The sequence below is a fragment of the Rhinoraja longicauda genome, chromosome 6, assembly GCF_053455715.1.
Source record: "Rhinoraja longicauda isolate Sanriku21f chromosome 6, sRhiLon1.1, whole genome shotgun sequence".
NCBI lineage: Eukaryota > Metazoa > Chordata > Chondrichthyes > Rajiformes > Arhynchobatidae > Rhinoraja > Rhinoraja longicauda.
In genome coordinates, this window is record NC_135958.1 from 19853396 (window position 1) to 19878968 (window position 25573).

General features: G+C 45.7%; 1 protein-coding gene across 1 annotated transcript in view; it reads right to left on the bottom strand.

The window, feature by feature from the left end:
• Window positions 1-25241, bottom strand: part of pnp6 (purine nucleoside phosphorylase 6) — a 39823-nt gene extending 14582 nt beyond the window's left edge. The window contains exons 1-5 of the mRNA XM_078400647.1: window positions 24781-25241; window positions 7573-7742; window positions 6199-6302; window positions 3675-3850; window positions 748-938 (exon numbers count right to left, since the gene is read on the bottom strand). Of these exons, the coding sequence (XP_078256773.1) occupies window positions 748-938; window positions 3675-3850; window positions 6199-6302; window positions 7573-7742; window positions 24781-24800 (661 nt within the window). The 5' untranslated portion in view covers window positions 24801-25241. The remainder of the gene's footprint in view (window positions 1-747; window positions 939-3674; window positions 3851-6198; window positions 6303-7572; window positions 7743-24780) is intronic.
• Between the last annotated feature and the right edge of the window lie 332 nt (window positions 25242-25573).

The following is a 25573-nucleotide window of genomic DNA, read 5'->3' on the forward strand; positions in this document are numbered from 1 at the left end:
GGCTGCTTATATATGCCACGTGCCAATCTCATGTGACATCTTCAGAATATTACTTGTCAGAGTATGTTGGACTTCAGTGAACCTGTTGATTTTGTTGAAGCAACATGAGATACTCGAGCAAGTATTGTGCCAAACAACCAAAGCTCACCTTGCACCATTCTAGCCAAGTGTTGGGAAATCAATGAATTACAGCTGTTTATTGCAGATAAAAGAATTAGCCATGACGTATATCTTGCCTTTGAAGTTGGTACAATCAGTGGGTTGGGAAGAGTCACATCATTTTCTGAAGGTGGAGAACTTGAGAGATAAGGTGTAGAGATAAAGATTTGGGGTTGTTCAGAGAGGAAAAGGTGGGCCATCCTTAAAGATGTTTTATTTTCTTTCCAGAGGGAGAGTTACCCTTCCTTAATGCAAACCCTGATAATTTTATCAGTATTGGACTATCTGATCTTAACTCCATTTGGCTTCTGGAATTGTTTTTGAAATTAGCAATGAAGAGTACCGCATAATTACGTGACTGTACTGAATGTAGCGTATCACTTTGAGGAGGGCACATCCCTCTTAGTCAGAGGGTTGTAAGTTTAAAAAAGTCACAAAGTGCAGGAATAACTCAGCTGGTCAAGTAGCATCTGGAGAACATGGATAAGTGACGTCATGGCTCTGGACCCATCTTCAGCCTGATTGTGATGGTGGGGCAGAAAGCTGACGAAATGTATTGTCTTTTGTGCGGGTAGTGTGCGAACTTACCCACTGCATCTGCTCCAAATGTCTTCAGCATGCGACATTCTGACACTGTCTCGTACGATGGTCCGGCAACCATGCAGTATACCCCCTCGCGGACAAAGTCTTGGTATCCCAGCTCCAAGGCGCTGTCCAAAGCAAGCCGGCGATAGTTCAGGTCATAGGCATCCGACATGCAGGGGAATCGTGGACCAAATCTGAGAGGAACGGGGTTGGCAGTCATTTATAAAACATTCTGAAACCTCCAAAATAGACCACAGTAGCATACAAAATATTTCACAAAGTATGTAATTTTCCCCTCAAAGCACTGTGCCATTTGGTCTAAGATTCCTCAAAATGCATCTTGATATTGGGAAGATACAACATCCCTGACTGGAACTCTGACAGGGTTGCAGAGCTGTACTTTATTTTCATCATTCAAGGGATGTGGGTGTCACGGCCTGAAGCAGCATTTACAGTAATTGCCCATCTCTAATTGCCCTTGAGAAGGTGGTGGTGAGCTATCGTCGTGAACCGCCACATTCATAGGGTCGATCCACATGCTGTTAGGGAGGTAGTTCCAGAATTTTGACCCAACGATGGTGAAGGAATGGTGATATATTTTCAAGTCAGGATGGTGTGTGGCTTGGAGGGCAACTTCCAGGTGGTGGTGTCCCCATGCTTTTGCTGGCCATGTCCTTCTGGGTGGTAGAGGTGTTGGATTTGGAAGATGCTGCCGAAGGAATCCTGGTGAGTTGCTGCAGTGCACCCTGTAGACGGCACAAACTGGTGGTGGAGTGAGTGAATAGTTGTGGATAGCGTTCCTGTCCAAAGGGCTGCTACGTCCTGTATGGTGTTAGGCTTCTTCAGTGCTGCACCCATCCAGGCAGGTAGAAAGTATTCCATCAAACTCCTGACTCGAGCCTTGTCGATGGATGTCAGGCTTTGGGGAGTTGAGAGGTGAGTCACTGGCCACAGGGCCCCTCTCTGCTGACCTGCTTTTGAGGCTTCATTGCGCACATGTGGCGGCACGGTGGCGCAGCGGTAGAGTCGCTGCCTAACAGCGCTTTCAGCGCCAGAGACCCGGGTTCGATCCTGATTGTGGCTGTCTGTATGGAGCTTGTACGTTCTCCCTGTGACCTGCGTGGGTTTTCTCTGAGATTTTTGGTTTCTTCCCACGCTCCAAGACGTACAGGTTTGTAGGTTAATTGGCTTTCTATAAATATAAATTGTCCCTAGTGTGTGTAGGATAGTGTTAGTGTGTGGGGATCGCTGGTCGGCTGGAAAAGGCCTGCTTCCTCGCTGTATCTCTAAACTAAACTAAACATGGATATTCCAGTTCAGTTTCTGCTCACTGGTAAACCCTAGCATCTGGATAGCGAGGAATTCAGTGGTGATAGTGCCATTGAATATGAAGGGGTAGTAGCTGGACAGTGCACAGAAATAGATCCTTAGCCCACCCTCTCCATGCTGACGATAGACACAAAAAGCTGGAGTAACTCAGCGGGACAGGCAGCATCTCTCTCTCTCTCTCTCTCTCTCTCTCTCTCTCTCTCTCTCTCTCTCTCTCTCTCTCTCTCTCTCTCTCTCTCTCTCTCTCTCTCTCTCTCTCTCTCTCTCTCTCTCTCTCTCTCTCTCTCTCTCTCGAGAGAGAGAGAAGGAATGGGTGACTTTTCGGGTCGAGACCCTTCTTCAGACTAAGAAGGAGTCTGAAGAAGGGTCTTGACCCGAATCATCACCCATTCCTTCTCTCCAGAGATACTGCCTGTCCCGCTGAGTTACTCCAGCTTTTTGTGTCTATCTTCAGTTTAAACCAACATCTGCTGTTCCTTCCTGTATATCTTCCTGCTGACCATCAATTACACAAGTATTCTCATTGCATTTACCAGCATTTAGTCTGTATGTCTGGTGATTCAAGTGCTTGCACTTCCTGGTATCTGTATAAGCACTTCCACAATGCCTCCACCACCATGTACAAGGCAGACACCAATGAGCATAATTGCCTCAAATTGAATCACAAATCCTCCTTAATATGCTGCCATGTCAAATAAACTAAATCTAATATTCCACCAAAATAAATTAAAATATACAATATGTTTCAAAATGTACAGCATTATTCCCTAAACTGCCTGGCATCATCCTCAAAATATCCTATGATATTAATTTGAAATTAATTTGACTCCCCAGCCAAAATAAACTGTAACATTACCTCAAAATACACAAATCTCCCAATTACATATTGACATCCAACAGCTTAAAACATACCATAATATCACGTCAGCTTAAAAAACAGTACCCTCCCCTTCTCACCCTCTAACTGAAGATGTATTGAAGGACTTCACGTGCAGAGGGGATCAATGGTTTGCAGTGACCTCAAACCCTTACAACAAAGGTGCACCAGCACATCTGCTTTTTTAGAAGTTTAAAGAAATTCGGCACATCACCGAATACTCTAACAAACATCTACAGATGCACTGCAGAAAGCATCTGGACTAGTTGCATCATCACCCGATATCGAAATTTCAATTACAGGAATTCAAGAAGTCGCAGAATGCGTCAGGTTTCTGCAACAGTGCACTGGCTGCTCAACCAAAACTGTTGGGTTTCTCTGTGTAAACTGCGGCTCTTGCTTCTCGTGCAATCGTCCCCACAGTTGTGCAATGACTTCTCACAGCTGCCAACGTTGGCCTAGCAGCGCAGTCTCTGTTGCCAGTTCTTAAAGGGACACTCCACACTGCTGCAACTAGAAGGGAGTGCTGCTCATGCATGAATGGAGGGGAGTGGGTGGGTGGAGTGCGCAAATCACAATCCATACCAATGATTGGGCAAGGAGATAACATGCAGTGTATCCAAGTTTGCTGAACTGCCCACCCACCCACCCTGCACGGGGGGGGGGGGGGAAGAGTTGGGAAGGCGAGGACTCTGCGAGACTGCACCGGTCGCCGCGGACTCACCTCTCATCGTTGCTGCCGAGGAGGGGGTTTAACCCCGAGATGCCCGGCAGGTTAATGTGGTCCTTGATGACCATCAGGTCACCTACTTGGGACTTCTCGCCCAGCCCTCCAGCAGCATTGGTGACGATCAGGGCCCGGGCTCCCATTAAATGGAAGACGCGGACTGGAAAGGTCACCTGTGGAGGAGCAGCGCAGCACGTCAATCTGTTGCTCGTGGAGGAACCCGACTCCCTGGTGCAGCCAGTGCCTCCATCCAGCTGCCCAACCTCACAATTACAAATCCACTTCCGACTCCCAGGTGTACAAAACATAGATGCCAGAAATAGCAAATACATTTAACACTCTTGACACCTTTGACAGAAGGCAAAGATCTGCCAGTTTAGCTATCTGTCAGTGACTGTCAGGGCAGTTTGGGGATAGGATCTCTGCATGATGCCGCCTGGGGCCCAACCGGTCACCACTTTCATTTCTCAACCACTCTCCCTCCCCCCCACCCCCCCCCCACATCCCACCTCACCCTTACCTCCCACTTACTATAAACCAATTTTGACTTTTCTTCTAAAGATAGACAAAAAAAGATGGAGTAACTCAGCCTTCTCGTAGACAGAAGAGTAACAGACCCTTCTCGACCCGAAATGTCACCCATTCCTTCTCTCCAGAGATGCTGCCTGTCCCGCTGAGTTACTCCAGCTTTTTGTGTCTATCTTCGGTTTAAACCAACATCTGCAGTTCCTTCCTACACTTCCCCTTTCTTTTATGCTCTTAGTCAACTCCACACTCTTTTGGTCCTTCTCATTTCCTTTTCTCACTTCCACTTCAAAGTTTCTGTGCGAAGCCAGGCTCTCAACCTGACGGGTTGAGGAAGTCAAATAGAAGAAAATGTGATCTGATATCCTTTACAGAGCCATGGCTGCGGGATGATGGACTGAGCACTGAGGGGGCCACGATATTTGGGAATGTCAGGAAGGTAGAGGGGTGGCTCTGTCAATGAATGAGAGTATCTGGACTCAAGAGAGTCGACCAAAGTTCAGGAAACCAGGACATAGCAGCAGTCTGGTAGGAATAGAAAATCATACATGGTATCATGAATAGGAAATGACCACACGATAGGACAGTCTGAAGAAGGGTCTCGACCCGAAACGTCACCCATTCCTTCTCTCCTGAGATGCTGCCTGACCTGCTGAGTTACTCCAGCATTTTGTGAATAAATACCTTCGATTTGTACCAGCATCTGCAGTTATTTTCTTACACGATAGGACAGAATATGAGGAAATAAATAATGGAGTATTTCCTAATGGTGACAGATAATGGACTGGGGCTGGATATTAACCTACTGGAAAAATCACATCGGGGAAGATATTCAGGGTGAGAAGTTCAGAGATTATTTGCAGGATAATTTCTGAGAATAATTTCTGTATCTGGAGCAGTTCGGAGAAAGCTCACTTGACTGAGGTGAAGATGAAGTGAATTTATTTCTCTCAGAGCGTCACGAGTCTTTTGCTCTCTCTTCCTCAAAGGGCGGTGGAAACAGAGACTATGGGTATAAGACTGAGGTAGGTAAATTCTTGATAAGCAAGAGGGTGAAAAGGATAAGCAGGTTGTCTTGAGGAATGGATGCACAGCCTTTATAAACGGGAGATTAGAAGCACAAGAGTGTGTGATTGAAACAAATTTGGAGAATCTTGACAGGGAGGATGATTCCACTTGTGGGAGAATCCTGATCGAGGCTATAACAAAAATAAGGGGTCATCCATTTAAAGCAGGGATGAGGTCCATCACGGAGAAGTTATACTTCACCCTTGTTAGAACTCATTTGGACTGCGCAGTTGCAACATGGGATCCACACACAAATAGAAACATTTCTTCCATCGAACGTGTCCAAAGACAGGCAGCTCAATTTGTTACAAATACTTATGAGAGAGAAGCGAGTGTTACCAAACTTCTAAATTCATTGGGGTGGAACCCACTCCAAGACAGACGCAAAGCCCACCGTTTGACCTGTTTTTACAAAATGTTAAATGGTCAGCTCGACATAGATGACCAAATCTACACCAAACCCAAACCTATCAGGAGCAGACGAGGGCATTCTATTCAATTCGAGATACCAGCTACCAAGACAGATGTGTATAACAATTCATTCTTCCCTCACACAATTAAAGCATGGAATAATCTTCACCCTACTATAGATACTCAACCAGACGCAACTAAATTTAAGGTAGCTCTTCTTCTCCAAGAAGCCCTTCTTGCTTAAGTCCATACTCTGCCACCTCCAGTTTAAATTCCATCTGGAATATTTTGGAGGACCAAAAACCAAGAAGTGAATTTGTTTTCTTTTGGAGGGCTACACACAGCACAAAGAAGCACACATAATACACACACCCAACACACTCTCACGTCAAGCACACATAGAAGTACAATAGGCACACATAGGCACACACAAACACCAACCAAGCCTACACAGTTACACCTTGCATAAACACAAGCACACACCCAACACACACACACACCCAACTCACATATATACCTTTTTGATACAGTAGCCTTCGTAAAGGTGGAAGCGGCCCTTCATGAAGACGCACTGTTTGCCACTCAGTTCCCCGAAGACCAGTTTTCCCTCGTGCCCTGGAACTTAAAGACATAGGACAGCATTCAATAGATTTATCTCTAGCCATGACCCTTAAAGTAGCCTTCAGCCATATTCTGGCTGAACACAAGGCAGATTTGAGTGGACAATGGGAGGTGTTTGTCACTGATCACCCATGGAAGGACGAAGGAAATTCTCCTCCCTCCTTCGCTGCTGCCTCTTCTTGGGTGCCTGCTGTTGGTCAGATATACTGGAAGAATGTCGAAGATAAAACAGCACAGGAACAGGCCCTTTGGCCCACAATGTCCAGGCCGAACACGATACCAAGTTAAATTAATGTCGGCTGCCTGCATATGATCTATATCCCTCCTTTCCTGCATATCTATATGCCTAAATAAAGGCCTGTTAAATGCTATAATTGTGTCTGCCGCCTGTCTAAATCTTTTCCACTGAGTATTTCCAGTCAACAATGGGTCAGTAGTATTTGTGTTGTCCGGCTGTACTGAGGAACGTGGAAAATGCTTTTGGTCAGGTGTACTGGGAGAACATAGTGTTTTTGTTGTCTGGGTGTACTGAGGGACTGTTATGTGTGTTTGTTGGCTGGATGTATTGGGGGACTGTAGTGTCAGTGTTACTGGGTGCCTGTAGTGTATGCTGTTGGTCAGGTGTACCTGGTTATGAAGTGTGTGCTGTTGGCCGGGTGTACTGGGGGAACATAGCGTTTGCTTTTGATAGGGCATACTGGGAGACTATAGAGTGTGCTGTAATTTGGGTAGTATGTGGGTTTGTCAGCTCTACTGAGGAATGTGGGGACTAGGATGAGATGTACTGGGGAATTTTAGTGTGGCGGGTGTCTGGTATACTGGGGGACTGCAGCATGTGATGTTGGTCTGGTATACTGGGGGGCAATAGAATGAGCTGTAGTTCAGTTCACTAGTATGTAGGATAGTCAGCTATACTGGGGGACAGTGGGGACTGGGATGGGGTGTATTGGGGAACTGTAGTGTGTGCTGTAGTCTTGTATACTGGGGGACTGCAGTGTGTGCCGTTGGTCTGGTGTACTATGGAAATGTAGTGTGTGTGTGTAGTCTAGTATACTGGTGAACTGTAGTGTGTGCTGTAGTCTGGTGTACTGGGGAACTGTAGAGTGTGCTGTAGTTTAGTATACTGTGGAAATGTAGTGTGTGCTGTAGTCTGGTATACTGGGGAATTGTAGTGTGTGCTGTAGTCTGGTATACTGGGGGACTGCAGTGTGTTGTCGTGCTGTCCTGGGGACAGCAGTGCGTTATTGGTGCGGACAGCGAGCCTGCTAACCTGTGCTCTGAGGGAATCCCGGGATCTTCTCGTACGGGATCTCGGTCTTGTTGCTCAGCAGGTCGGTGAGTCCCCCGAGGCCTGACCCACAGATGACAGCCAGACAGGGCCGTGTGCTGGTCTGGGCCAACAACCAATCAGCAGTTTCCTTACAGTCATCAAATGGGATGCTGCAATGGTGAGAGAGGAGAGAAGGTGACAGTGTGCCGACAGCGGTGGGGAGGATGGGGTGGGGTGGGGTAAGGGTAGCCCCGGAGATGGAAGCACAGAAGCAAAATAGGCCCTTCTGCCTACAAATTCATGCTGGCCATCAAATACTAATCTTCACTCATCCAGCTCTTGGTCCACAACCTTCTCTGCCTCAATGCTTCAAGTGTTCGTCCAGATATTTCACAAGAGCTGTGAGTGTCTCTACCTGGACCACTCCCTAACGTACGACATTCCAGATTCCAGCCACCCAAGTGGGAAACGATGCTTTCCTCTGATCCCCTTTATCCTAAACCGACTTCTTCTGGTTTTTTCACATCTCTTTTCTCAGGAAAATCTCTAAATATTTATCCAATCAATGCCTCTCCCCATTTATACACCTTGATCAGGTCCTCCCTCAGCCTCCTCAGCTCCAAGGAAAACAGACCCAGCCTTTTCAATCTCTCCTCATGTGACATTTCACCTCAGGCAGGATCCCAGTGAGTCACCTCTGCCTGTTATCGTGTCCTTCCCAACCTTTTGAAAAAAAGTATTTTCCCCCCTCACCTTAAATCTATGCCCTCTAGTTTTACACTCGTCTGACTATCTACCCAGTCAACGCCACCCATGATTTTATATATCTTTATAAGATTACCCCTCAGCACCCCTTGCTCCAGAGAAAGCAGTGCCAGCCTATCCAGTCTCTCCTTGCAGAGCTAGCAACATCCATGTGGAAAATCTCCGCATTGTCTCTAGCTAAATTACATTATTTTGAAAGATTCAATTAAATTAGTCGGACAGGATCTTCCACCAACAAATCTGTGCTTTATATACCTTATCAATCCCTGCCTTTCCAAATGCAGATTAATCCTGTACCTTTGATTTTTTCCCCCCAATAACTTCCCTACCTCTGACGTTCGACTCACTAGCCTATGGTTACCAGGTTTATCCCTTCTTGAATAAAGGAACCACATTTACTGTTGTCCAGTCATCTGGCAACTCACTTGTGATCAGCAGATTTAAAAATCCCCGTCAGGACCCAGAAATCTCCTCCCTTGTCTTCCATAGCAATCTGGGTTAGATCTCATCTGGGCCTGGTGATTTATACTGTTATCCCCATCATAACATCAAACATCTCTTTTTTTAATATGATCCAGAATTTTACCAATTCCCACCCAGAATTCTCCAATCACAATGCCCATCTCCTTCGTGAAAATTGATGTGAAGTATTTATTTGCGAAAGGACAGAGACAGGGGTTGATTGTGAAGGATAAAGGGTGATGGTGTACCGGAGACAATGAGTGTAGTATTTGGCTGGTCTGTGCTGGGAAAGGAGAGGGATGGGGTTGGGAAGAAGTGGGGTTGAGGGGTGGGTTGAGGTGTTTGCAGTGGGATCCGGGTAGGGAATAGATTCATAGTGTCACACAGCAAGGAAACAGGCCATTTGGCCCAATGCGTCTGTGCTGACCAAGTTGCCCAATCTTGTCAGTTCCATTTGCCTTTGGCTGGCTCGTATGCTACTAAAGCTGGGGTAGGGTGAGGCAGGAGTGTAAGATGCACAGGGCGGGGCATGGGGAAGGATGCTGAGGTGAGGTGGTCTAAGTAGGAGAGAGTTGGGCGCGGCGGTTTCCGTGACGTGTGGTATAGGATGAGTGGGGTGAGGGAGGAAGTAGGTGGATGGAGAGAATGGAGCGAGGAGGCCAGGTGAAGGGGAGGTATTTAGGGAGAGAGTGGGAAGTGTTAATGGACAGTTTGGTTCTCATTCCCAATCATTTGGCTGACAGTGATATTGTGCTGAGTGACAGGAGTATCAGGGTTTCGTCACTCGTTTCTAAAGTTTGACATTTATAAGGTGAGACTGGGGCTACAGATTAAAGCAGCCAAATATTTTATGGCAGCTGTTAACAATAGGTTTCCAACAGTGTGCTAAATGCACTGTTCCATGCGAATGAGTAGTATAACTTTGGAGACTTTGGCATGCGTGACAGGTCAGGGACTCTATCCAAGTTACAGGCAGCAATGCAGTTAGAGCCCTCAGTAAATTCTCCCCAGACATGCAGTCGTGGGCAGGAGACTGAGGTCAGGGACTGAGGCTGGTTGTGGAGGGAGGTTCTGCTGAGGAAATGAGGTCCACGCCTATCTGCGAGACACAGACCAATGTTCAGTGGTGGGATTGTGGATCAGTAGGGGAATTGTACGAGAGTTGATGTTGAGCCTTTGTGAGGAGAGGTGCTCCAGATTAAGTTGCTGGAGCATTGAAATATTTATACAGTTAAATTAACATCCTATGCTCAATGTCAATGTGGAACGTTAAATGGTAGGTTTCTGCTTCATCGGTAAAAGGATCTCTAAATGTAAGTCAGGTTATTCACAAACACAGATATAAATGCAGATACAAACACATATATGCACACAGATGCGTAAATGCACATACAAAACACATGCACAAAACCTGAATTGCTGTCTCTGGAGTGCTGGAGGCTGAAGGACTTACTGGAGGAGTTTAGGTCGTTATGTAGGTTAATTGGCTTGGTAAATGTAAAAATTGTCCCCAGTGGGAGTAGGATAGTGTTAAAAATTGTCCTGGTTATGAAGTGTGTGCACAAGATACAAGATACAAGAGGCTTAAATAGGATTGGCAGTCAGAGTCGTTTTTAAGGTGGAACTGTCGAATACTATTAAAAATATGCATAGCATTTGGGGGTGGTGATATTTGGGGAGTGGAGATACTTGAGGGATGGGGGTGGGGATGTTTGTGGCTGTGGGGACATTTGGGGATGTTTAAGCAGGGAGGTTTGAGGGGTCTGGGGTTATTTGGGAAGATCAGCTGATGGCAGCTGCATCGGTTTGATGTACTGGTTTAATGGCTTTCATTACCCACAGAACCTGCCCAACACGCTGTCTTGGGACAACAGCATGTCCTCCAACCAAGTGACAAGAGGCCGTGGTCCTTGGGACCTTCGGTGGTCATGTCCTTGGATACAACTCCCGCCTTCTCACTGCCAGCTGTACTCCGTCCTTACCCGTCAGTGAAATGTTGGCCAGATATCTATTGCATTGTCAAGGCAGCCCCCCCCCACCGACCCGGCTAGGACCAGCTCTGCCGCTGCTGATACCCTCACAGGCTTTCTGAAGCCTCCAATCATGACCATTCTAACATTCGGTTTTCTTCCGACCTCTGATGAATGTATCAGAATACATCCCATTTACCCGGTGCCATGAACTGCCCGAAACGCGAGTCAATTTCCAAAATTCTCACCCACACTTTTAACTATCTTCATTCTCTTCTACTCTCCCTGCGAAACCACTGCTTTTACCAGTGGCGTTTTCTCATCCTTCCATCAATGACAGATGCGTTTTCATAGCCATGAACGTGACGTGATGAAGGGTCTCCTACCTGAAGTATGAACTATCTAATTAAATCTAATTTCTGAACAAACTTTGCCATAGCATCATAGAGAGATACAGCATAGAAACAGTGCCTTAGGCCCACTGAGTCCACACCAGCAACTGAACACCCATTTACACTAATTCTACAGAAATCCCAATATTTTTTATTCTCCCCACATACCCATCAGTTCTGCCCAGATTCAACACAGTGGGGGTAATTTGCAGTGGCCAACAAACCTATTAAGCTTTTGGGATTTGGGAGGAAACTAGAGCACCTTGGGTAAACCCATGTGGTCACAGGGAGAACATGCAAACTCCACACTGACAGCAACCAAAGTCAGGATTGAACCTGGGTCTCTGGAGATGTGAGGCAGCAGCTCTAGTGCCACTGTGCCACCTTTCTGCATCACTGCAGCTCACTTTTTTTGTGGCTTACTACCACCTTCTTGTGGTAAACCAAGGATTACCAAGCTCTTGGTTGGTAAACCTCCTCTGAAGTACCTCAGGATATCTTCCTACCTCGAAGGTGCTTTTCAAAGGCAGGTTATTGTTACAATAAAAAGAAGAGGATTCTTGGTATATAAAACAAGAAAACGCGGGAACCAAACCAAAATTTAAGCTGGGTCCATGCGGAGAGATCGGTTCAATAAAAGGCAACCGATTGATAGTGAGAGAAAAATACAGGTACCCACGGTTTCAAAATACCCTCGAAAGGAGAACTGAATTGGCCCAGATGTTTCTGATACTCCCTGTAAATGCAGCCTCTCCAGGATTATCAAGCCTCAGCTCCGTGTTATTACAGTTAAGCTTGCTTCATTTCTTTGATGGGATTACTGGCAATGTTCCTTCTACTCACTGTGTCGTGAGATTGCCTTTCTATGGTATCTACCGTGCACCTGACTGACACACATCAAAAACACCAGTTGGATGTTGAGTGTAAGAAAATAACTGCAGATGCTGGTACAAATCGAAGGTATTTATTTCACAAAATGCTGGAGTAACTCAGCAGGTCAGGCAGCATCTCAGGAGAGAAGGAATGGGTGACGTTTCGGGTCGAGACCCTTCTTCAGACTGAGGAAGGGTCTCGACCGGAAACGTCACCCATTTCCTTCTCTCCTGAGATGCTGCCTGACCTGCTGAGTTACTCCAGCATTTTGTGAAATAGTTGAATGTTGAGGTTATTTCTGTACTTATTGACAAAGGGTGTCGACTCCAAAACCCAGTCAGTGCAATTATTCTGGCTGGAGAGGTCCCTCTGCACTGGCTATGTAGAGAGGAAGCACACACCCTCGCCAAATACAGCAGCATTAAAACACACTCACTCATGCACTCTCTCTAAAAAATTGCCTCATATTTAAAAAAAAGATCCACACGAAAGCACTGCAAACCTTTGGAACAAGTTATACGTAATTTATAAGATGGCCCAGGATGACTCCAGTGTGACTCCTTTACAGGGGAAATTCATGCTGACCCCCTTACTAATCAAGAATATGTCAATCTCCGCCTTAAAAATACCCAATGGCTTGGCTTCCACAGCCGTCTGTGGCAATGAATTCCACAGAGTCATCACCCTCTGACTAAAGAAATTCTTCCTCATCTCTTTTCTAAAGGTACATCCATTTATTTTGAAGATATGCCCCTGGTCCTAGACTCTCCCAGTATTGGAAATATTCTCTTCACATCCACTCTATCCAGGCCTTTCACTATTCAGTTGCATGATCAATAACCCTCTGCATTTCTTTACTCCGAAGGCTTCATATTTAATAGTATCGTTGAAATGCATATGATTGTGTTTTAAGCTATAACATGTGAAAGAAGTGTTGAGTTTTAAAGAAAGAGGGAGGGAAAGAAAGGAGAGAGTGGGGAGGGAGAGGGGGAGAGAGAGGGGAAAAAGAGGGCAGAGAGAGGGGGAGAGAGGTGAGAGATGGGGAGAGAGAGGAGAGGGGGGAGAGGGAGAGGAGAGAGGGGGGAGGGGGGGAGTGAGAGGGGGAGAGAGAGGAATGGAAGGGGAAGAGGTGAAAAAGGGAGGGGGAGAGGGAGAAGGGGGGGAGTGGGGGAGAAAGAGAGAAGGAGAGAAGGAGAGAAATAATGAATGAGGGGGTTCAAAAGCTGTTTGTTAAGTCTCTGCTGGGTGGAAATTTGTATTAATGCTCTGTTCTGTCTATACAGCCAGAAATAGAATATGACTAAGAGAAAGAATGTTTGTTATTTGGTGTGTAATTGCTGCACCTCATAAGCCGAGTGAACCTAACTCTACACAACAAAAAATCTACCTTTTGCCTTTGTTCTCTGAATAATTATTGATGTTGTATTTCATATTCGAAAGGAACTATTTATACCTTTAAGTATTGTCTGCAAAGGTTCATGAAGAAAGAAAGCACAAGCCATGATTTTGTTATTTTCAAGCCCTGTTCTCGTTATCTCTTTCTTTGTTCTTTGAATTAATATTGGAACAATCGCGCGCACACACGCTTCACAAATTGAAATGCTGCCAGTCAGGATGAATCTGCAGAAAAGTTAATCCTTTCTCTGATCCAATTAACAACCCAGAAAGAGTAGGGTCTCAGAAAAATAGCAGCTGTTGAGATAGTGGACACATTGCTTTTAATCTTCCAAAATTTCGTAGACTCAGGGAAAATTCCATTTGACTGAAAAATGAAAAGTGAAACTTTATTATCGAAAATGAGAGGGAGATTAAAAGCAGGAAACTGTATGTCAGTTAGCTTAACATTGTCAAATGAAAATGTTAGAATCTGTTATTAAATATGCCATAGAGGGTTACTCATGAAAATATACGTTAATCGGGTAAAGTCAACATGGTTTTGTGAAAATGAAATCATGTTAGACCAACTTATTGGAGTTCTCATGAGTAATGTGTACTGTGGATTTAAAGGAGGGGGGGGGGGGGGGCAATGGATGTACTATACTGAGATTTCAAGAAGGCATTCAATGAGATGTCATATTAAAGGTTATTGCAGAAGATAAATTATCATGGGATGGGACGTAAGGGAGAATAACTGCTGGCTAACAGGAATCAGTGAGCATGCATAGATGAACCTTTTTCTGTTTGGCAGGATGTAATGAGTAACATGCCACAGGGATCAATCCCGGTGCTTCAATTTCCTACTATTAATACAAATGACCTGGGTGGAGGAACCAAAGGTTAGTTGCTCAACCTATTGGTGACACTCAGAAACATAGGAATGCAAGTTCTGACAAGGCCATAAGGAGGTGACAAAGAGGCAAAGACCTGGGCAATGGAATATAATGTGGAAAAATATGCAACTGTTTGTTTCATCAAGAACGAAGCTTTTTAACCCAATGGCAAGAGATAGTTGGGCTCTGTGATGTAATGTAACTCCTGAAGTACAACACAACTATGAATTAATGAATATTATAGGAAGTTAACACCATGAGATATTGGTGTTAGCGGCACGGTGGCGCAGCGGTAGAGTTGCTGCCTTACAGCGAATGCAGCGCCGGAGACTCAGGTTCGATCCTGACTATGGGTGCTGTCTGTACGCAGTTTGTACGTTCTCCCCGTGACCTGCGTGGGTTTGCTCCGAGATCTTCAGTTTCCTCCCACAGGTTTGTAGGTTAATTGGCTTGGTAAATGTAAAAATTGTCCCCAGTGGGTGTAGGATAGTGTTAATGTGCAGGGATCGCTGGGCGGCGCGGACCCGGTGGGCCGAAGGGCCTGTTTCTGCGCTGTATCTCTAAATCTAAAAAATCTTTTAAAAAAATCTAAATTCCACTGTGCACTGTGTGTAGAACAAATTAGTTGCATTCCCCAAGAGATGTGGGAGTCGGTTAATATGTTAGTCCAGAGAAGCTGACATTGAGAGAGGATTTGATGGTGGACAAGATGGTGATGGATCTAAAGTGGTGTGGAAGTGTTCCCATTAGCAGATGATTCCAGAACCAGAGGATAGAGATAGAAAGTGAAGGGCAATAGATAAGGGAGGAAAATCTTTCCTATGCAATGCGTGGTTGTGACTGGAATTTCCCTGCCCAGATGGTGGGTGGAAATAGAATCAATCAGAGCTTTCAAAAGGGAATTGTATAGGCTTGTGGAGAAAGTAACTTCAGGCTAACAGAGAAGAGTGTGGATTGGAACTGATTAGATGTCTGCACAGGGCTAGCACCAACACGATGGGCTGAACTGTCTCCTTCTGCATTGTAATAAGCTACCATCTGATTGTGATATTTTAAAGTTAAAAATAATGATGGCACTAGATTAATATTGTTCTAGTGACTTTTCAAACTATTAGGACAAAATCTAAGAAATTGCATCTGACAATATCTAATAAACACACAAAGATGTTTACCCTTTCTGCTGTATTTTTAATTATTAAACGATGAAAATTTGCATTATTACTTCAATACACAATGGATGTTCAGTGTCGTGAAATGTAAATTTGTGTACTGCATTTTCTTAAATTTAAACTTTCTTTGTTGAAGATAAATTGACGCTTTAGTCTCTTGGGCTTTTTAGAATTCTTACGATGAATTGTCTGCTTTTTGTTGAAAGAAGGGCATGTTCTTGGTCCCTACACAAACGCTGCCAGCATAGCAAGTATCCAAGAGCTGATCTGCAGACAGCAGCAGGTATTAAATACCAGGCGACAATCTTCACAACAGGTATTGCCTTACAGACTTCATCCTAACTCATTCCAGGCTCTTTGTTATCTTTTATGATGGGGCATCAAAACGAGGAGATATGGAAATTATCCACAACATTACTGCAGGCATTTTAATGAAAAATAGCACTTAAAATCACCAAGCCTTCAAATCATTTATTGTTGAAATGGGAATTAATGAAATAAAATGGATCTGCTTTATAAAGCACTTGAGAAAAGAGTACTTCCCCTGAATTTTTAATTAAAAAAAGATTGTTGGAAAGCATTTCTGGATTGTCAACTGGATGCATTAAGGAAGAAGGTGAAAATCACCAGACCAATGACAGGCATCATCAACCCAGAATACTGATGTAGTCAAATGGAGTCAAACAATATGTGGACAAAGAAATGATCCTCTCCCAAACATAGTATGTCAATAACTGGGCCCAGGTGAGGCTTTGTCTACGGAACTAATGCACTACAATGTGCTATAATGCTGACAACTATATTCTGCGCTCTACCCTTTTCCTTTGCTCGATCTATTGTACTTGAGTTTGACTTGATTGTCATCATCATCATCAGTCTGAAGAAGGGTCTCGATCTGAAAAGTCACCTGTCCATGTTCTCCATGGAAGCTGCCTGACCAGCGTTACTGCAGCACTTTGTGTCCTATGTGTAAACCAGCATGTCTAGTTCCTTCTTTCTACTTCTTGATTGCATTTATATATGGTATATCTGACCTGTTTGGACAGCATACAAAACTTTCACTGTGCCTCAGTACACGTGACAATAATAAACCTAAACCTAAGAAAAGGGATTGAATGCTTGTTAGTCTCAGCTGATCTGACTGAAGGAGGTGTTTCAGAGGGAGATGAATGAAGAGAGAGGAAAGACAAATCTAGAATTGTGCCACCAAAGACCATGGTCACTGAATGCTGGATATAGCAAGATTGTCCGGCTGCAGTTGTGGAGGGCAATAGAAGCTAAACTCATGTTATTGATCGATGACGTTCCATCAGAACTGGTCAGAAGCAACATTAGCTTCAGCTCTCTCTAAGGATGCTGTCTGACCTACTGAGTTTCTCCAGGAGGGAGGGAAAGAGAGTGGGGGGAAAGGCAGGGAGAGAAGATGTTAGCTTTTGAATACTCAGATGTATGCTGTCCAGCACAGGGGCCAAACCTGCTGTCATCAGACAGCTGATAAAGGAGACTGTGGGGGTAGGGAAGGGTTTGTCAATAGAACAGTGTGGTGGAAGGGAGGGGAGCAGGAAGGATAGGAAAGTGATGGGAATGAAAAAGAGGGAGATAAGAAGAGCGAGAAAGGCAAAGCTGGAGGAAGAGAGAGCATGAGACAGAAAGAGAGAGAATGAGAGAGTGAGACACAGAGATAGAAACAGAGAGACATCAGTATAGCTAGATAGAAAGAGAGAGGGAGAGGGAATGAGAGAGAGAGAGATGTGGAAGGACGGGGAGAGCCAGGGAGGGAAGGAGAAAAAGAGGAGAGGAAGAACAACACTTGGTGGAAGCCCCAGTGCAAAACGTACTGTGATGGGGGAGGGCTATAATGTCCATCATCAAAAGTGTCCTGGCAGTAGCTGCACTCCTGAGGGACACAGCTGCTGCAGTAAAATCTGCAGTAGTGGTGAGCGACCAACACGAGGGGTAAACCTCCCTGACCTTGTCCTCACTGTCTGCCTACCGTGAATCCATGAGCGCACTGCCAGAGGTGGCCGAGAGAACACAAAGCCCTTTCGTCACCAGGTGGATGGCCTGTACAGTGTGTTCTGTCAGTGAATTGTGCTTTGATTACAACTTGTTTACTCAAACTATCCTGCTGGTTTCTGTTTTGCCATATCTCACTGAGAGGAAACTGAGGTAAAAAAACAAGTGGAACTTGCTCAGTTTTCTTTGGTTCATTAACATACCTTTTTGAAATAACAGTTGCCTTAGCAACCACCATAAAAAATATACGCTCGAGTTAAATTTAGGCAGGATTCCAAGGAGAGAGAGAGAGAGAGAGAGAGAGAGAGACACACACACACACTCACACACCAGTAACTCTCTGCCCACCAAGCTTCCCCATCGATACTAGCCCCACCAGATCTATACTACTGCACTAAAACCAAATGGAAAATAAGTTCAGCAATCACACACAAGAAACCGGTCCCTGTGTACAAAATAACCCCACAGATCCCCATTAAAATCCATTCTCTCATCTCAGACTTATTGCCACAATATAGGAAGGGTGTGGATGTGTTTCTGCTGGAGAGAGCACAGAGGAAATTCAGATTGTAGTGCTATCTGAAGTTAGTGCAAAAAAAACAAAATACTGCAAAGATTGTAGTGCTATCTGTTTTTGTACCCATACCTTGGGGGAATGATTTTGATTCTCTACCCTATCTGTGCCTCTACATAATCTATCAGGCCACCCCTCAGTGACTTTTGCTTCGGGGAAAACAAACACAGCCTGTCCGATCTCTCCCCATAACTAATCCTCTTCAATCCCGGCAATATACTGGTGAATCTCCTCATGGCAATGATAGATATGACAATAAATGCAAAGATTGTAGTGCTATCTGAAGCAGTGCAAAACATATCAAAGTGCTATAATGGAATAACCGACTGAGGTAGAGTTTGGTGTAACAAAACAAGGCAGCACCTCCAGAAAGAGGTGATCTGATCTATGACCTTCCTCACAATATATAACACTATCTATGTTCACATCAGGTTTTGCATATTACATAAATGACGGTTGAAAGGGTGTTGACGATTGGAACAGCCTTTTTGATATTGCCATTAAAAGATATGAGCAAATCCAAGCAGGGCAGTTTGGGAAATTGGATACCATACATCTGATAATTTGTGGTTGGTGACAGGAACAACTGCAGTAAAAGTCCAACTGGAGAATAGACAAAAGACAATAGACAATAGGTGCAGGAGTTGGCCATTCGGCCCTTCGAGCATGGCTGATCATTCACAATCAGCTATCATTAAGAGCTCTATCTAACTCTCTCTTGAAAGCATCCAGAAAATCGGCCTTCACTGCCTTCTGAGGCAGAGAATTGCAGAGAGAACCAAGCAAGGAATCCTTACCCCTTGCTCCGCAACTCCTTTGGTCATTCATCCGTTCCCACCCACATCGCCCCCTCCCCAGGAAATCTAACACCTGTCCCTACCCATCCTCCCTCACATTCATACACGGACCTCAGCAGTCCTCCGTGGAGAGACAGAGGTTCATGTGCTCCTCCTCTAACCTCATCTACTGCAGTTGGTGCTCCCAACGTGGCCCCCTTTATAATAGTGAGACCAGGTATAGACAAGGTTGTGGCGGCGCCCGGGGGCTAGGCCACTCCCTTGGTCATTCCACTCGGCACTCAGTGGACAGGAGGGATTAGGTCACTTCCTGGGTCAGTTCCCTTGGGTCAGGTGGTCTGGGACTATAAAAGGTTTTGGGTGTGTCGACTCAGGAGTTCTTGAGTGCGGTGTTTGTGTGCCTTAGGAAATAAAGTATATCTACTACTCACCTGGCGTCTGGCCTGATTTCCGCGGTGACCGCACCCACTACACGGTGACCGTTTTGCCAAACACGTGCTCAGTCTGCCAAGGCCTGCTGGATCTCCCTGTTGCTAACCAATTTAACTCCTTTCCAATCCCATACTGACCTTTCTGTCCTGGGCCTTTCTCTGTTGCCAGAGTGAGGCCACATGCAAACTGGAGGAACAGCACATATAACGCTTGGGTAGCTTACTACCTAATGGTATGAACATTGAATTCTCCAATATAAGATAACTAATGTACAACACCACCCCACTTGCCCCACCTTTTTCCTCTTCTGTCCCACCTGGATGTGCACCTGTTTCTCCCTCCTCCCGACCCCTTCCACCTATATTCTTTCCTCTAGCTTCACATTTTGTGCCCCTTCTATCCATATCTCCTTTTCTCACACTTTTTCTCTTTTTATCTCTGGCCTTTGTCCAACCATCTGCCAACCAAAAACTCGCCTCATCTCTATCCACCTACATTTGCCAAACTTTTTCCAACCCCCACCTCTCTCTGAGGTTTCTTCTACCCTCCCCCCACCCTCTGCTTTACTACTATCAGTTTGAAGAAAGGTCCTGACCCGAAATATCACCTATCCATATTCTCCAAAGATGCGCCTGACCTGCTGAGTTACTCCAGCACTTTATGTATTTCTTTGTAAACCAGCATCTGCAGTTCATTGCATCTACAAGAAAATCCTTACCGTGTTTGCTCCATTGCTGACTCCATTAGAATGCCTCGTGCTTCACACGTAATGATCTCAGGGCAACCGGGGTATAAATGACACATTGTGTACAGACAAAAGGAATCTGATGTTTTGAATGTATCACAATGGCCAAACAGTTCACAGTGAAAAGAGCTTTGTGTTTCTGTGTTGGTTTATTCTGCAGTACAATATTAGCAATAGTCATGGAGTCACAGAAATGTACAGCACAGAAACAGGCACTTCAGCACAACATGTCTGATGCTGACCTATTTGCCCATCTACATTAAAAGGTTTGGCACAGCAAAACACAGAGCAAAGCATGCAGTTCTGGTCTCCATATTATATAAAAGACACTAAGACATTGGAGAAGGTATAAAAAGATTTACACTGATAAAATCAGGTCTTGACTATTGGCAATGACTGAAGCAACTGTGGTCTTTCCCCTTGAATAAAGCAGTCTGAGGAGTTACTTTATGGAAGGCTGAAAATTGTGAATGGGTTTGACAGGGGAGATTTAGAGATGGTGACACTTGGCAATTGGCCCAAAGGCAGAAACTGGGAGAGTAAGATGTATGAAGTAAGGAGAATAAGGAGTTCATAAATCCAACTCAGGAGAAACCACTTTCTCAGAGTGGTCAGAAATCGGAACTTGCTTTCAGATGGAGGAGGAAAGCACAGGTACATTAACGAAAAGTGTTAAGTACAGGAGGGAGAAAGAAATAGGATATTCTCACACGAACCATAAATATCCCCGGATACTAGAAACCTTATTGTGGCCCTTGTGCTTTTTATCTGCACTTTCTCTGTAGCAGTCAAGCTATATTCTGTACTCAAAATGCTGGAGTAACTCAGCAGCTCAGGCAGCATCTCGGGATGTTCCCGAGATGCTGCCTGACATGCTGAGTTACTCCAGCATTTTGTGAATAAATCGATTTGTACCAGCATCTGCAGTTATTTTCTTATACTATATGTATTCTGTACTCTCTTTCCATCTTCTTTGCACTATGTGATGAATTTGTGTATGGTTTTATTGTATTTATGAATGGCATGATTGCATACAAAATCAAGTTTAACACTGTATCTCAGCACATGTGACAAAAATAAAATAATACCAATATCACCACCAAACCATAAAAACAGGAGTTTGCGTATGCTGGATCTGGATCAAAAAATAAACTGCTGGAGAAATGCAGTGGGTCAGGCAGCATCTGTGGAAGCAAAGGGGTGGTCAACGTTTCAAATCGAGACCATATATTAGGACAGATTTTCGAGGGCGGATAGCTATTGTAAAGGCGTGGGAGAAACAGAGGCGAGTTCATACCACCTATCGTGCCCCACCCCACCTGATTCGACCTATCACTATCTCAACCTCTGTTCCACTCCTCCTCCTCACTTTTTTTACCCTGGCTTCCCCCTACACTCTCAGTCCTGATGCAGGACCTCGACCTGAAACATCACCTTCCATCCCCTTCACCATCCGGTGTGACTTCTTGAAAGTGCTGGGGATCTGGGTCAGGGGGGCCAAAGCATATAAGAGAGAACAAAGTTGGAGAGAACAGCCAAGGTGAAGCAAAAATAGGGTCTGTTGAAGCAGCATTCCCTCTCGATAACCAGAAAAAACCTGGTCATCAGGTGGGAGCTGCTCTCGGGGCTGTGCACTGGGTGCATGTCTGGCCCATCCCCCACTCCTCTGCCGCAGAGATCACCCAGGCTGTCTTCCAGTTCATTTGGGGATCAAAGATGGAGCAGGTCCAACTGATCACGTTGCGCAAGTCAGCAGACAACAGGGGCAAAAAGCCCTCATCCTGATGGTCATCTTCATATGTGGCTGCATCAGGCTTTGCATAGAGCCAAAGTATTGTGAAGGATGGGCCTGGCTCTGATGCCACACAATGTGCCAGTCAGCAGGACATTGCCACACCACCTGTCCTTTGTGGAAAGGTTCTTCCGGACAAACACCTTTGACCACAAGTCCATCGGGCAGTGGTCGGCACGGAACATCCTGCAGGCACTGCAGGACAAGGACTTGATGGATCCTGTGTCTGGTTCCCTGAGCAGACTGCCCAGCCTGTCTGACGAAATGCCTCAGAACTCACCACCAAGCACCGTAAACTTGGTGGTGAGAGGGGCCCTCCCAGTCAGATCCTTCCTGCACCACCGGAATCTTTCTGCCAATGCATGCTGCCCTCGGGACGGCAGCTCTGGAGAGGAAATGTTTGCCCACTTTTCCCAGATTGTGGATTTGCAAAGAGAGTCTGGAGAATGATGCAAGGGTCCCTGCTACGGGTTACCCTGAACAGTTCTATAACAGAGGACTCTCTGATTTACAGACTGTTCCCAGGGATACATTCGGAGAAGGACATCAAGTGATGCTGGAAGATCATCAACTCAGTGTATGCCGCTCTTTAGTCTGGCCAAAGCTTATTCCCAGCAGAGCAAGATGTCCATGAGGGAATGTTGCCAACTGACCCATTCCAGACTGCAGGAGCACATGCTGAGGGGCTCAATGAAGCTTGGCACAGCTAACACCAAGGCTCTGTGGGGACGGACCACAGTCTAGCGTCCCTCTGCTGCTGGACATTGGGGGGGGGGGGGGGGTAGGGCCTGGTAGAGACACCGCTCAAACAAGGGAAGGGATATGATCCCCAGGGGGGCACATGAATGGCAGGGGTACCTGGTATAAGGATAATTAGCAAACACTACCAAATATAACACTAACAAATGTATAGACGCTGAGAATTTCGGAAGAGTTTGGCACTGTTCTTGTTTTGTATATATTTTTTATTATGAATAAAGTTTATTTTGGGGAAAATGAAAATCTCTTTGCCTCCTCGGATGCTGCTTGACCCGCTGAGTTCTTCCAGCAGTTTGTTTTTTACCCCTAGAAAATAGCTGGTCTGAACAGCTACAATGAACATTCCGAAAAAACCCCAGAAACTTGCAACTTTTGCTTTTTCATTCCTTGTATATTCGAGGTATAAGTGTAATATAAAATAATAATCCAAACTTCACACTTCCCCACCCTTGAATCAGTGCCTGTAAATTGCACATTTAATTTTTTTTTGCCAAGCCACACATTGACCAGTAACGGAACTGGAGTAACCATATCCTCAATGTGGCTACAAGCGCAGGTCAGAGACAAGGAACCCTGTGGCAATTAACTCTCCTCCTCATTCCCCACAGCCTGTCCACCATCTTGAAGGATCAGGTCAGGAATGTGATAGAATACTCTCCACCTCCTGGATCAGTGCAATTTCAACAACATTCAAGAAGCTCAACACTACACATGGAACTTAGAACAGTACAGCACGGGAACACTTCCTTTGGCCCACAATATTTGTGCCAAACATGATGCAGAGTGCACTGATCTCATCCGCCTGCACATGATCCCTATCCCTCTATTCCCTGCACTTTATCATGCCTATCTAAAAGCATCCTAAATGCCACTGTCCTATCTGCCTCTACCACCACCTCTGGCAGTGCATTCCAGGCCCTCACCACTTTGTGCAAAAAAACTTGTCCTGCACATCTCCATTGGACATTTCCACCCTGGGAAAAAAAGGTTCTGACTGTCTACCCTATTTATGCCCATACAGGACATAGTAGTCAGCCCGACTGCCACCCTTCCCACAAAAATCCACTCGTTCTATTAGCAACAGATAGTAACAATAGTTTGTACCATCTACAGGATGCACTGCAGCAAGTCTCCAATACACATTGGAGAGCATCTTCTAAACCAGCTAGAAGGACATGGGCAGCAAAACATGGTAACAACTGTAAATTACCCTAAAAGCCACACACATCCTGACTTGGTAATTAGTCTCCATTCCTCAACCGTCCCTGGGTCAAAATGCTCCCGACCCAGTATTGTGCGTTCACCCACCCACACACCAAGGACTGCGGCGGTTCAAGAAGGCAGCTCGTCAATGCCTCCTCAAGGGCAATTAAATATTAAGTATTAAATACTGCGAACCCCACATCCTCGCCAAAAATTGTGAGTCGTCCAAGGGGATTGATGGAATTTAGGAACGGGGTATGTAGGTTAATTGGCTGGGTAAATGTAAAAATTGTCCCTAGTGGGTGTAGGATAGTGTTAATGTACGGGGATCGCTGGGCGGCACGGACTTGGAGGGCCGAAAAGGCCTGTTTCCGGCTGTATATATATGATATGATGATATGAGACCACTAAAATGATGATCGAAAGCAGCATCGTCGCTGCCAAAAATTGGGCATCCCCCCCCCCCCCCCCCCCGGGAGTTAAAGAGTCGGCCACTGCAAGGTGCTGCCTTGTTTGCAATGTAGCGGCGTCTCTGTATTCCTCGACCTTAAGCGGACGGGAGCCACCGAACTCTGGGCCATCATCTGGATTGGTCAAGGTGTGGGATAGATAGCAAGAGGTGAACACTTCGATTGATTCACAAAATGCTGGAGTAACTCAGCAGGTCAGGCAGCATCTCGGGAGAGAAGGAATGGGTGACGAAACGTCCTGAGACATCCCGAGATGCTGCCTGACCTGCTGAGTTACTCCAGCATTTTGTGAATCAATCGATTTGTACCAGCAATAGAGGGATCTGCAGTTATTTTCTTATACAAGAGGTAAACACTTGCCGCTGACTGTGCGTTGGGAGAGGGACGGGCCCGCCCCCCTACACGGATACATGGCCCGATGCTCGGCAGCGTTTGGCTGATACACTGAGGCCCTCGTCCCTCTAGAGATGGCATGCATCTGTCGCCAGTCCCCAGCCCCCAGTCCCCAGCCCGGCTCACCTGCACTCCACCGCGGCCATTCTCCCAGCGGCTCCAGTCACCCCGCACCACTGCGCTGCACCTCCTCGCCCTTGATTGTCACTCTCTCCCTTCCTGCTTCAAGGGTAACTGCGGGATCAACTCGCCCTGCCGCCGTCAAAGGAGGGAATTAGACTGCCCCGCCCTGACGTCAGGGCAAAGGTCCCGCGACCCCAGATTAAAACGATTAAAACTATTTTAATTTCACAAGACAATGCGACTTGGACAGAGGAGCGCCTTGCCTCCCCTGAACCCGTAATAAAGGGTGTTAAAAAATAAACGGGGGACTGTGACATGTTTTCATTCAACAAACAACCCCCTCCCCACGCAAGAAGCCCCGACTGTAAAGTTAAATTGGGAGCATGGATTGTCTTAATTTGATTTGGGTCTCCTTGGATTTAGACAGGGGTATCTATCAGACGTGTCCGATCTTAAAATGGTCGACGTGGAGTAAATGCAGTTCAGATGGAGTGATTTCATATCATATCATATCATATATATACAGCCGGAAACAGGCCGTTTCGGCCCTCCAAGTCCGTGCCGCCCAGTGATCCCCGCACATTAACACTATCCTACACCCACTAGGGACAATTTTTACATTTACCCAGCCAATTAACCTACATACCTGTACGTCTTTGGAGTGTGGGAGGAAACCGAAGATCTCGGAGAAAACCCACGCAGGTCACGGGGAGAACGTACAAACTCCTTACAGTGCAGCACCCGTAGTCAGGATCGAACCTGAGTCTCCGGCGCTGCATTCGCTGTAAAGCAGCAA